The sequence below is a fragment of the Hypanus sabinus genome, chromosome 8 (assembly GCF_030144855.1).
Source record: "Hypanus sabinus isolate sHypSab1 chromosome 8, sHypSab1.hap1, whole genome shotgun sequence".
NCBI lineage: Eukaryota > Metazoa > Chordata > Chondrichthyes > Myliobatiformes > Dasyatidae > Hypanus > Hypanus sabinus.
Window position 1 is genome coordinate 127,681,847 of NC_082713.1, and position 14,322 is coordinate 127,696,168.

The following is a 14,322-nucleotide window of genomic DNA, read 5'->3' on the forward strand; positions in this document are numbered from 1 at the left end:
GTCCTCCATGTTCTTGTCAATGGAATAAACTGAAAAGCAATAAATGCTTCTCTGTGAGATCATTCCATTCCCAAAGGTTCAGTTTATCCACCTGGTACTGAGCTCCTGGTTGGGTCACCCATGAAGGTAAGGTCATGAGGAGGTTCCAGACAAGGAGCGTTCCAACAAGGTGGAAATGGTGGAAGGTGATGTCACATCACAATGCAGTAAAGGCAGAGGAAGCCTGCAGCAGTGAGGGGTCCTTCATCATCTTGCACTCCATTCCACTGGACCTTGACCCTGATCTGTCACATTAAACAAAGTCATGCACTCCATTCCACTGGACCTTGACCCTGATCTGTCACATTAAACAAAGTCGTGCACTCCATTCCACTGGACCTTGACCCTGATCTGTCACATTAAACAAAGTCATGCACTCCATTCCACTGGACCTTGACCCTGATCTGTCACATTAAACAAAGTCATGCACTCCATTCCACTGGACCTTGACCCTGATCTGTCACATTAAACAAAGTCGTGCACTCCATTCCACTGGACCTTGACCCTGATCTGTCACATTAAACAAAGTCGTGCACTCCATTCCACTGGACCTTGACCCTGATCTGTCACATTAAACAAAGTCATGCACTCCATTCTTCATTAAAGGAATCAACTCCTAACATCCCAGTTATATGGATCTTCTACAGCTACCTGAGGACCTACTAGTAGATAACCCCTTCAGAAACATTACTCGATCCGAGTGATTGTACATTACTACATTCATTACCTGTAAATATATTACATTTATTACCTTTGATAATCACACAGAGGCAGAAGGGTAACAGGAGCTAAGACACAATTGCTTGGGAAAGAAAAAAATATCAGCATAAATTTTGTTCTTCCTCATGTTATTGCAAAACCTTAATAATTATTACAGTAAACTTCTAGAACAGGAGTTTCCAACCTGCAGTCCCCTCGGTTAATGATAGGGGTTCATGGTATAAAAAATGGTTGGGAACTTATGACTTAGATGAACAAACCTTTAATGAGTTTACTGCTTATGTATGGGTAATGTGTTGATCCACAGAGACGAGATCAAAAGTTTCTTTCTAAAAGGCAATGAAGTCATTCTGATTGGATCATTTAAACCAAAGTGTCAATCAAGAACCTGATTAAGAAAATCCATGAAATGCAGAAATTGGAAATCTGAAGTAAAAAGGCTTATTAGTGAAGGCTCACTAATTCCAGTGGGAATACTGTGTATTTAAAGAGCAAACACGAGGAAATCTGCAGATGCTGGAAATTCAAACAACACACACAAAATGCTGGTGGAACACAGCAGGCCAGGCAGCATCTATAAGGAGAAGCACTGTTGACGTTTCGGGCTGAGACCCTTCGTCAGGACTAACTGAAAGGAAAGATCGTAAGAGATTTGAAAGTAGTGGGGGGAAGAGGAAATGCAAAATGATAGGAGAAGACTGGAGGGGGTGGGATGAAGCTAAGAGCTGGAAAGGTGATTGGCGAAAGTGATACAGAGCTGGAGAAGGGAAAGGATCATGGGAAAGGAAAAGACCATTGATTTCTCTAACTTCTGTTAATGCCCCTCCTCCGCTTCTTACCCCATCTCTGACATATTTAGTTGTTTGTTTTTTTTCTCTCTCTCTGCCCATCACTCTGCCTGTTCTCCATCTCCCTCTGGTGCTCCCCCCTCCCCCTGTCTTTCTCCCGAGGCCTCCTGTCCCATGATCCTTTCCCTTCTCCAGCTCTGTATCACTTTCGCCAATTACCTTTCCAGCTCTTAGCTTCATACCACCCCCTCCAGTCTTCTCCATCATTTTGCATTTCCCCCTCTCCCCACTACTTTCAAATCTCTTACTATCTTTCCTTTCAGTTAGTCCTGATGAAGGGTCTCAGCCCAAAATGTCAACAGTGCTTCCCCTTATAGATGCTGCCTGGCCTGCTGTGTTCCACCACCATTTTGTGTGTGTTGTTGGAATACTACGTATGTTGATGCTGTGTTGTAAACCTCACATCAAGGATCATGATGTAGAGTTTCAATCCGAAACCTCGACGATTCCTTTCTTTCCACAGATACTACTCCTCCGGGGGAGACTGCACCTGCCTGTGAATGGAGTAACAGCAGTTTCTGTGCTGCTCCTGGTTTTTTTCCCTTCCCTCCCAGCTTAAACTTCGAATTTAACATTTTTAGTTGCTGATTGTTGAAGGGGAACAATATGTCTTTGAGGAGTGGGAAGAACTTGTCTGAACCTAGTGATAAAGGCAACAGAAAAGGAATGATGCAAAAGGAAAGATCTGATGAGATGCCGTAGTGGGCCGAAGATATGGTTCGAACACTGAGTTCAATTAAAGACCAAATGGAAAAGAACAGTAATGAAATGTTGTCATTTCTGGGAAAACTTAAAGATCTGGAAACTCAAGTCATTACACATGAAGCGGAATTGAAGGCAACTAAGCAAAAATTGCTTGAAACTACAACTTGTTTGGAAAGATATTGAAATGAGATTATAGACCTGAAAGCTAGGTCTCGCCGAAGGAATATACAAATTGTTGGGCTGCAGGAAGGAATTAAAAATGGTGACTGTGGTGAACTACATATACCTGTCTGTACACGCCCCCTGCTGACTGCTCCTGTGGCTCCTCCCATGGACCCCGGTATAAAGGCGATTGAGGCCTGAGGCCTGAGCCCTGCCCTCAGTCTCCAGGATGTAGCATGGTGATCAATTGCTGCTTGTTCTTTCTTCTAGTCAATAAAAGTCGATATCTCGCCTCACGTCTCAGAGAGTTATTGATGGTGCATCAACTTTATTGACTGGAAGTATAAGCCATGGACAGCATTTTACGTCCGGAAAAATTAGACCTTGATCCGCAAGACTCCGAAGGAGGTCTTGCCTTTGAACTCTGGCTTGCATGCTTCCAATCATACTTGGAACAGATTCCAGTGACCGAGCTTGCCACAATGTACAAAATATTATTACCTAGAGTAAGTCCAAAAGTATTCTCCCTTATCAGGGACCTACCGACCTACCAACGGGCACTGGACGCCCTTAAAAGACAGTACCTGTGGCCGGTGAACACTGTCTACGCAAGACATCGCTTAGCGATGCAGTGACAGCGGGCTGGAGAGTTGAGCGCCGTGTTTCTCCGAGCCTTACAGACACTCGTGCGAACTTGCGACTGTAAAGCTCTGACGGTGGAGCAGCATTCGGAGCTCCTGGTAAAAGACGCCTTTGTTACGGGGATCAGGTCAGTGTACGTGCGCCAGCGGCTGCTGGAAAATGCCGATCTCACCTTATGTTCGGTGATCGAGACAGCCGACACGCTGGAGGCTGCTCTGCACAACGCTGATGCAGTCCAGCCGTGCGATCCATCGCCGGTTCCGTGGACACCTCAGACCCCGCCGCCGCCGGATCCCGCGAGCGAATTCACCAACTCTGCTGCCAGTCACAATTCCATGAATTCCCCAAACCCGACCACAGCTGCTGCCAGTCGCAAGCCCGCGCAGTATTACTTCTGCGGACTCGAAAAGCACCCCCGAAAACACTGCCCGGCCCAAGAAGCGACCTGTTCCAGCTGCGGGAAGAAGGGCCATTTCACCAAGGTCTGCAGTCTGAACCACGAGCGTGGTCAGGCAGCGCTGCGTGTGAGGCATGGGGGCCGCCATCTTGCCTGCCCGCCCGTGCGAGGCATAGGGGCCGCCATCTTGCATGCCCGAATGGGGGTGGCCATCTTTGTTGGCGCCAACACGCCCCGCCCCCGACCCACCAGTGCTTACCGGGCACCAAGACGGAAGTTCAACTCTGGCCTCCATAACCCTCAACCAATACGTCCTACACCAGCTTGCAAGGTCAATGATGGACATCCTGGTGGAGGGGCACAGGACTAGCTGCCTGTTTGACATGGGCAGCACTGAGAGTTTTATTCACCCGGACACGGTGCAATGCTGCGGACTTGTGACACGGCCGGTAGGCCAGAGGGTCACCATGGCTTTTGGGTCATATTCCACAGACATCCGGGGGGTTGTGTAGCGACATTGGTGGTGCAGGGCACAAAATATTGGAACTTTGCGCTACTGGTCATGCCTCAACTGTGCACGCCTGTGCTGTTGGGGCTGGACTTCCAGAGCCACCTCGAAAGTGTGACTATGGCATATGACGGGCCCCTCCCACCACTCACTGTCAGGAATCCTCAGTTTTGTGGGACCTCGCCATATACCCCACTACTGACCACACACACACACACACACACCGACCAACACATCCCACCCAGCACCATGCCGACAGCTGCGCCACTGACACCGCTTGCAGCCTCTCCACCCTCAAGATCCCTCCCCCACCGCTGTTCGCCAACCTGACCCCTGACTGTAAACCTGTGGCAACTAAAAGCAGGAGGTACAGCGCGGGGGACAGGGCCTTCATTCAGTCGGAGGTGCAGCGGCTGCTCAGGGAGGGGATCATTGAGCCAAGCACAAGCCCTTGGAGGGCCCAGGTGGTTGTTGTTCGGACCGGCCAGAAAAATAGGATGGTTGTGGACTATAGCCAGACCATCAATAGGTTCACGCAGCTTGACGCGTACCCCCTACCCTGCATCGCGGATATGGTCAACCAGATAGCTAAGTACAAGGTGTACTCGACAATAGATCTGAAATCCGCTTATCACCAGCTCCCCATCCGCCCAGAGGACCGCCCCTACACCGCCTTCGAGGCGGGCGGCAGGCTCTATCACTTCCTGAGCATCCCATTTGGTGTCACAAATGGTGTCTCGATCTTCCAGTGGGAAATGGACTGGATGGTGGACCAGTGCCAACTGAAGGCCACATTTCCCTATCTGGATAACATCACCATCTGTGGTCACGACTGGTGGGATCACAACGCCAACCTCCAACGATTTTTCCAAGTGGCCAAAGCCCTGAACCTTACTTATAACAGGGACAAGTGTGTGTTCGGAACCACCCGACTTGCTATCCTTGGCTATGTCATAGAGAACGGGGTCATTGGCCCTGATCCCGACCGTATGCGCCCCTGTTAGAACTCCCTCTTCCCACCACTCTCAAAGCCCTCAGACGGTGCCTGGGCTTCTTTTCCTATTACGCCCAATGGGTCCCCCATTACGCAGACAAGGCACGCCCCCTGGTCAAGTCCACCACATTTCCCCTCTCTGCCGAGGCCTGCGCGGCCTTCAGCTGCATTAAAGGGGACATTGCCAAAGCAACGATGCATGCGATGGACGAGACCATTCCCTTCCAAGTAGAGAGTGACGCCTCTGATTTCGCGCTGGCTGCTACCCTCAATCAGGCAGGCAGGCCAGTAGCATTCTTTTCTCGTACCATTCAACGCCCTGAAATTCGACACTCCGCGGTGGAGAAAGAAGCCCAGGCTATAGTGGAAGCTATTAGGCACTGGAGGCACTATCTCGCTGGCAAAAGGTTCACCTTGCTGACCGACCAGCGTTCAGTTGCGTTCATGTTCAGCAACCAACAGCGGGGCAAAATCAAAAATGATAAAATTTTGTGATGGAGAATAGAACTCTCCACCTACAATTATGATATCCTGTGCCTGGAAGGCTCAATGAACCCCCTGATGCCCTATCCCGGGGAGCGTGTGCCAGCGCACAGCTTGACCAGCTACATGCCCTCCATGTACATCTTTGCCACCCGGGGGTCACCCAATTTTACCATTTCGTGAAAGCCCGGAACCTGCCGTACTCCCCTGAGGACATCAGGGACTGCCAAGTCTGTGCTGAGTGCAAACCGCACTTCTACCATCCTGAAAAGGCGCAACTTATCAAGGCCACCCACCCCTTTGCGACACTCCTATACCGGGCGTCTCGTGCGCGCATATACCAGGCGCCTCGCACACGCATGAGGGATCACTGACGCCTAGTGGGCTGACACCTCCAGTTGGAACCAGCACAACCACCATCTCCAGTGCAATCACCACCGGCACCTGTGCAATCACAGCTGTTGCTACGTAGATTGCAGCGACAGATTCGACCACCTGATAGACTTAACCTGTAAATATACTTGTAAGAAACTTTGCCCCATGGGGACTCTCTTTTAAAACAAAGGGGGGGGGGTGAATGTGGTGAACTACATATACCTGTCTGGACACGCCCCCTGCTGACTGCTCCTGTTGCTCCTCCCACAGACCCTTGTATAAAGGCGAATGAGGCCTGAGCCCGGCCTCTCAGTCTCCAGGATGTAGCATGGTGGTCAATTGCTGCTTGTTTTTTCTTCCAGTCAATAAAAACCGATATCTCGCCTCACGTCTCAGAGAGTTATTGATGGTGTATCAGTGACTTAACTGTTTACTTTGGTAAGCTTTTTTATACCTTATTTCCTACTATACTATTACAGTGCCTACTATAAAAAGAGCACATAGATTGTTTACTTCAAGACAACAAGATAAACCACGTGCTGTTTAGGTCTGTTTTCATCATTTTAAGATTAAGGATCAAACAATGCAACAGGCAAGAAAGCAGAGAGTTTTCAGATTTGAGAAATCTGAGCTCCGTTTCTATGAAGATTATCCAAAAGAGGTAATGGAGCAAAGATCAAAATTTGCTCTAGTAATGAAACAGGCATATTAAAAGAAATTGTTTCCATCCTTGAGTCACCCAACAAGAACGAAAGCTTTTCCCCCTGATTCTCCTCCTCGTATATTTTTTGATCCCAAAGTGGCACTGGTGTTTGTTCAAACCATACCTGCTGTAACTGCCGATTAAACTGTCTGGAAGGTTGTTTGATTATCTACATTAACATTTCTGAAAGAAGAGTTATGAAGACTGATTTATGAAGATCAATGAACTTGTTCATTATTGCATATCATCGGTTTGTTTTGGAAAGAAGATTCATGGTTCAAGTATGCCTGTTTAAATGGTTATTCAGACGTTCGACTGAGAAAAAGAAGATAAGAGGACTTACTCCTTTAATCTAATATCTGGTTTGATTTTTTTTTGTTTCTTAATTAACTAACTGGTAGTTTTTCCTAATAATGGGGCTATTTTCTTTTTTTTTATGTATACTTAGTGGAGGTTTCAATTATTCGTATAATATTATTAGTTGGTAGTTTTGAAAGTTTAGGTGGGTTAAATATGCTATTAACATCTCTTTACTGTTTTTTAGCTTTTTTAAAAAATTGTGTTGATTTGTTATTAAATACTGTGCTTGGTTTCTCTAGGTAATATATTTTAGATCTTAACTGTTTATGTTTTTAAATTTTTAAAAATATGTTAGTATGTTTTTTTTACATGATAGAATATTATAGTGTCTTATAACTGAATTTAAAGCTTTTTTAGGGGATCTACTGTTAAGTTTAAGATGGCGCTGGTTTTTCTTTTTAAGAGGTAATTTTTTGGTTTTCCCTGTTTAAAACGTTTAAATATAAACATGGGATAGTTTGTAGATGCTGGAATGTAAATACTTTTCTCTGTTGAGTCTTTCTCGTTTCTCTTACAAGGTCAGTGGATTTCATCTTTTTTCAACTGGGGGCGGAGTAGAGACCCTTTTAAAATTTTCTTTGGACAGAGCTGTGGGAGGAGGGGATGGGGTTAGAGTTAGGGGGTTTTTCCCATTGGGTGGTTCCGGAGCATACGTGTTTCTTATGTGGTTGTATTCTTCATCGCCACCATTTTTGATCATTCCGTATTGGTATGTGCTCTGCACATGTGTAAAGTAGAATAAAATTATAGTATGGTATTTAAACGGATAAACGTACAAACGTAGTAAATTGGAATGTACATGGTTGGAATTATCCTATCAAATGAGAAAAGACTTTTAAAATCATTAATCGATTCCAGCCTGATACAATTTTTGCCCAAGAGACGCATATCAAAGTGGGAGATCAAGACAGATTTTTTGGATCGTGGAATGATTTGCAATTTCACTCTACCTCTCAAAGTAAAATTAAAGGGGTGTCTATTTTTATTAAATCCAATATTTTGTTCCTTCAAGAAGATATTAAGTCAGATTTTAATGGTAGTTTTTTAATTGTTAAAGGAGTAATATGTAATAGAAAAGTTGTTTTGGTCCATTTGTATGGTCCTAACTTAGATGATCCTTTTTTGAAAAAATGTATTTGCTCTATTGCCTGATGTAAATGAATATAGTTGATAATGGGCAGGGATTTTAACTGTTGTTTAAATCCCTTGATTGACAAGAGCTCAGCCAATCAGTGACTTCCAAATCACTCTGCGTCACTTATTAATTCCTTTTTGACCAATTTTGGATTGGTTAAACTACGGAGATATTTACACCCTGATGACAGAGAATATTATTTTTTCTCACATGTTTATAGAAAATATTTGAGGATTTATTATATTATAGCTGACCCTCGCCTCTTGCCTATTGTTAAGAATTGTGATTATGATGCTATTGCTATTTCTGATCATGCGCCTTTGAGTCTGTCTTTCGAATTCGATGATGTCATCCTTGCTCGTCCACCTTGGCGCCTATCCCAAACATTATTGCAAAATTCTGACTTTGTTAGTTTTATTGAAACCCAGATAAAAGATTTTTTTCTTTTTAATGATATAGCGGGTATGTCTAAATTAATCATATGGGATACATTTAAAGCATTTCTACATGCTCAGATTATTTCTTATTCAGCTTAGCTTAAAAAACAGACTAAAGTAGAATTATATAAGATTTCAAAACAAATTAAAGATTTAGATAATACTTATGTGATTTCCCCTAATATTGATTTATTTAAACAAAGGGAGGAACTTCAATCACAATATAATTTATTATTAATTCATCCTATTGAAGACTACTTGCTTAAACTAAAAAAGTTATGGATTCCTTTAGATATCTAGGTGTTATAATCACTAAAAAATATAAGGATCTTCATAAAGCTAATTTTGTTCCCTTGGTAGATTCTATGAAATATTTATTTAACAGATGGAACCCACTTACGTTTTCACTTGCTGGCCACATCCATATAGTTAAAATGATGATTTTACCAAAATTTTTATATTTATTTCAGAATATCCCTTTTTTGACTAAGAAGTTTTTTGATCAAGTTGATTCTATTATCTCATCTTTTATTTGGAATGATAAAAGACCAAGAATTGGTAAATGTCACTTACAAAAATTGAAGAAGGATGGAGGTCTTGCTTTGCCTAATTTAAGAATGTATTACTGGGCTGTTAATGTGCAATATATGTGCTTTTGGTTATACTGGGTTGTTAAGAACGAGTGCCCAATTTGGGTAGATTTGGAATTGAAAGCTGTGAAACAGTTTTATTTAACCTCATTATTGGGAGTTGCTCTACCTATACAATTAGCTAAAGTTGCTAATTTAAATTTATACCCTGTGATTAAGTATTCGTTACAAATTTGGCTCCAGGTCCGAAATTTTTTTAATCTTAAAGAATTTAAATTTTGTGGTTTAATGTATCGAAACTACTTTTTAAGCCTTGAGTGAACCAATTTTTTTTTATTTTGGGAAAATAAAGGTATTAATTCCTTTTTGGATCTATTTAAAGAAGATAGACTGATGTCTTTTGAACAATTAGTTGATAAATATTCTCTTTCATATTCACACTTCTTACAATACCTTCAAGTTAGCCATTTCTTACAAAAATATTTAAGTAATTTTCGTTGCATATTAGAGGCCGACCTGTTAGATACTATTATGAGTATGAATCCTTTGATGAAGGGTTCCATTGGAAGAATCTATAATTTATTATTACAATGGGATAAGCATCCTTTCTTTAAGATTAAACAAGATTGGGAAAAGGAACTTAATTTGACTTTTATAATGGAGGACTGGATATGGATCTTGAAGTTGGTTAGCTCTTCCTCCATTTGTGCTAGCCATTCATAGTTTCAATTTAAAATTGTACATTGCTACTATTTGACGAAGGAGAGATTGTCTAAAATCTTTCCTAATGTTGATAGTTATTGTGATAGATGTAAAACTGAGGCAGCTACACTAACACACACGTTTTGGTCTTGTTCTATACTGGAACAGTTTTGGAAGTCAGTTTTTTCTACAATTTCTAAAGCACTTAAAATTACTTTACAACCTAACAAATTAACTGTGCTCTTTGGAATAATACCTCAAAATAATCGTGGTATTTCTTTGACCAACATGTTATTGCATTTGTTACATTGATAGCTAGGATGGAGATTTTGTTGAAGTGGAAGGACACGTCAGCTCCCAGTCTGTCAGAATGGTTCTCTCGAGTGATGTTATTTCTTAGTTTGGAGAAAATTATAAGTCGAACCTTCGAACCTATGTTTGATTTTGAGAAAAGATGGGGTTCATTTGCTCATTACTACCATTTGAATTAATTGCTAGAGTTTCTCCACGATCTAATTGTAAATTTTGGTATAATTTTTTTTTGCTGGTGGTTTGTTTATCTTTAGAAGCTTTAAGTATGATGCATGGCTCCAGGGTTGAACACCTAATGGGTTCTTTTTTTTTCTCACTTTTTTCTCGCTTTAGCAGGGTTTTTTTCTCTTTTCTTCTCTTTTTTTTTGGGTCACTGTAGCGGTGTGCTACACGCAGCGCTAAAATAACGACACGGAGTCGGTAAACTGCAGTCAAAGAAAACTTTATTCGAACTACACAGCCTTGCTTTTAAGCCTCCCTCAACCTGCCCCCCGTGGGGCGCTGATGCTCCAAAAGACACATACTCACAAACCCCCATAGGCTATCTCCCTTAGCCGGAACGCTGGCTAATTGTGAGCCGGTTCAGATGTGCCAAGAAATGGGTCGCCACATCACCATATTTTTCAATCCTTAATACTGTTTTCTTTTTCTCTTTTGAGACGTAATTGTTACTCACTTTGATGTACTCTTGTATTTTGGATAATAATAATAATAAAAAGATTTGAAAAGAAAGATACTGCTCCACCAGGAGCTGGCATGAAGCCGATGGGTTGAGCAGCCTCCTCTGCCTCTCGTGAATAGTCAACTCACTGGCTCTGACTGCCTGAATCCACTTCACTCAGTTGGGTGAACCTCGTTCACAGACACTCTTTTCTTTTTAATTTATTACCTATAGATGCTTTTAATCATCGTTAAAATTATTATTCTCATGCACATTAGGCCATTTCATTCTGCTGGAGGAACTCAGCAGGTCACACAGCAGCTGTAGAAGGAAATGCATTGTTGACACCATCAGTTCTCTTCCTCTCATAAATGCTGCTGGGCCTTCAAATTTCTTCCAGCAGATTATTTGTTGCTCCAATCTTTTGCACCTCCATGACAAAAATTACCCACTTTACACACTGCCTTTACTGGCAGCACTGGATGTTGAACCGTTGTCCATTCCTTCTAGGATTCCTCTTTTCAGGAATCTCCAGAAATATGCACAGGAACAATTTTCTATATGGTGAATGAAACTCTCTGGTCTGCCAGAAAGTCAGATTGAGCTGTTTACGCTGTCAAGTGATTGGTGCAACAAAATAACCATGAGAACCCAAACTGAGAACTGAAATTATCTTCAATAGAAAGTAATACCACTTTCAATAGAAGGGCAATTACCACTTTGTGGTTAGTAGCTCATGGCAGCCAACTATTTGATGTATTTCCAAAAAGCAGATCACTTTCAAAATTTTGTTCAATTCATCAATTTCTGATAGAATAAAGTGAAACCAGTTTTAGTTTTTGATTAACCTGGGGTGGCAGAAGCAAAATCCGTGCTGAAGATAAAGCAGAATAAAATATTGCAGGGTAGCAGCAAATCAATTTATTATTAAAGTTGCACAGAAAGTTTGAGATACCTTCATGCACTCAAACACAATATATTCTGCAGTGCATATATACAACTTCCCTTAGTATTAAAGTGATTCAGCATTGTAATACTTTTAACTCTTAAAAATAAGCTGGCTAGATGTAAAGTGCAGGTTAATAAACAATCTATCAACAGTAAACATATAAATAATGTTACTGAGTCCTGATGAAGGTTCATTTCCATAGATGCTACCTGGCCTGCTGAGCTCCCCCAGCATTTTTTGTGTGTTGCTCTCAATTTCCAGCATCTGCTGAATCTCGTGTTTCAGAATAATGCCACCAATATGTTGCACTCTTCCAGCAGTTTCAACTTCTATTCCTTTTCTCAACCTGTTCATCAGCATCCTTGTCACTAAGCACACTCAGTGGGAATTGAACATGGCACGGTAAGCAATAGTTGTAATAAACCTGTGGTAACTTCTACTTTACAAAAGGACCACTCAGCAATTTTATGGCCAAAAGAACATCTTTATCTGGGACGGCAAATAATATTTACAATACAGAGGCTTTCAGGTACCTCGTGCGGCATGGGTAGTGGAACTGTATACAATGCATACTGGAAGTAATAACCCGGCTGACCCCAGAACTAGCCACTTGTTACCAACAGCTTCCTGATCGGTATTAACTTACTTTTAACAATACTCACATTACAACAAAGCCTGTCAGAAAAAATATTCGTCCATCACAAGAAAGGAGGGTTCTTTTTTATATTTTATGCTCTGTTCTGTGCCTTACCTAGAGCTGCTGAGCTCTTGATTACACAATGACACAATGTCCACATTCTCGAAGCTCTGATGTAGCCGACTACATGAAAGCACTGTCTCAGTCACACTCTGCTATATCAAACCACAGATCTTCCCAGGAATGGACTAATTTGGACAATTGCATTAAAGTACAGGATGGTAATTAGAGATTTAATGCCTGCCGTTGTCTCAACCCAGAATACTGCTGTAAAGAGGGCAGATACGTGATCAGCCAAAAATATTAGCATCCAGAGGGCAGTGATGCTTCTACATTCAGATGTTCATACTGACACAATCAATCTCTGCCTGGATTGCTGCAGTGACTTCAGATCCTTCTCTCCATCAAAACCAAATCGATTTCGTCCAAGCCTGAAACAGAATGAAGATTAAAAAGGACATAACAGATTGCTAGTATCAATAAAGTGGACTGAAGCTAATATTTCAACTTATATATCACAGAAAAATATCACAGAAAATCCAGTGGATCTATTGATAATAAATATTAATAAACACTCACCCAATCCATTCCAGATTCTGGAGGGTCTGTATGAGGCGGCAGAAAGCAGGGACAGATTGGTCTGTGAAGGAGTTTGATTCCACATCCAGAGTATTCAGTGATTGGATGCTACTGAGCACAGAAGCAAGATTCTCTGCGCAATCATCTGTGAGACCAGTATTCCACAGCCTATGGATCAGAAAATGAAAACTAACTAGAAGTTAACACCAGATACCAGAACCTGAAGCAAAAGAAAAATAAACACGAGCTGCTAGAGGAAGTCAGTAGGCTGAGACTCAAAAATCACATTTTTTTCTCTGTTGTTCCTCTCCATGCCCTGTGGTGCATCGGGTGACAATCTTACCATTTCTTTAGCATTTTTATCATTTTATTTTATAATGAGACAGAGTTGCTAGCTCATCACTCAACCCAGCATGGATGGAAAGTGTGTAAGGAGCTGGCTGGATTTAAACCTGGGACCACTCGCCTCAAAATACGGTGCGATGCCATTACACCACCAGCCGGCTAATTTCCTTCTACAGGAATCATATTCACGCTGACACTTTCTCGCTTGGGTGCTTGGGTGTAGTTTTCCATGGCTTCAAATCTTTAGCTAACTCCACTGACAGATGGACATGGCAGCTGTGATTCTGCCTAGGTTAATGCTGTCACAGTAATTAACTGGTTGTGAACTTCTGCCATGGACACATTCGGTGTAATGCAAGGGTATGCACGTCCACACAGAGATCTGAGCTGAATGGGCTGATGAGATTTATCTAATGATTATTCTCTCAGCAGCTTCTCGTGCCCATTGATTTCACTGGGGTTACTGAATTTGTACTGGTTTAACCTACTGCTGGTTCCACAGCCACAATTCCCAGCCTGAGAGCCGGGGAACATAGGGAAATTGTTCTGCTCTATTTGACTACAAGGAAACTGCACTGTGACAATACAATGGTAGCACAGAAGCTACAGATGCCAACACAAGCCAGTCTCACCATCGGACTTCAGGACTTCTGAGAAGCATACAGGGGTCATTATCAATAAATGGCTCGGCATCTCAATAGAAGACCTGCCTCAGTGTTTAGTGTCAAGACACTAGAGACTACAACCACAAACTCTCCCACAGTTATAGAACTTACTTCAAGATCTGTATCTTACAGCTGGAGTTCCTCAGAGCCACACATACTTTATCCACTCCTGAATCTCCCAGGTCATTATCACCAAGTTCCAGCTCTGTCAGGGAGCAGTTTGTCGATAGAGCAAAGGCGAGATCACTGGCACCAGAGGCTGTGAGACCGACATCCCACAGACTGAGGATAAAAGTTACCAAAAGGTCAGTGAA

General features: G+C 42.3%; 1 protein-coding gene and 1 long non-coding RNA gene across 3 annotated transcripts in view; one reads left to right on the plus strand and one right to left on the minus strand.

The window, feature by feature from the left end:
- Positions 1–6,192: 6,192 nt before the first annotated feature.
- LOC132398410 (uncharacterized) overlaps positions 6,193–14,322 on the plus strand; it is a 41,269-nt gene continuing 33,139 nt past the window's right edge. The window contains exon 1 of the long non-coding RNA XR_009513647.1: positions 6,193–6,311. This is a non-coding gene — a long non-coding RNA (uncharacterized LOC132398410). The remainder of the gene's footprint in view (positions 6,312–14,322) is intronic.
- Positions 10,352–14,322, minus strand: part of LOC132398409 (NACHT, LRR and PYD domains-containing protein 3-like) — a 42,690-nt gene continuing 38,719 nt past the window's right edge. The window contains exons 11-13 of one of the 2 annotated variants that reach the window (XM_059977792.1): positions 14,120–14,290; positions 12,999–13,166; positions 10,352–12,850 (exon numbers count right to left, since the gene is read on the minus strand). In XM_059977792.1, the coding sequence (XP_059833775.1) occupies positions 12,763–12,850; positions 12,999–13,166; positions 14,120–14,290 (427 nt within the window). In that variant the 3' untranslated portion in view covers positions 10,352–12,762. The remainder of the gene's footprint in view (positions 12,851–12,998; positions 13,167–14,119; positions 14,291–14,322) is intronic. The other variant, XM_059977793.1, reaches the window with a different exon arrangement.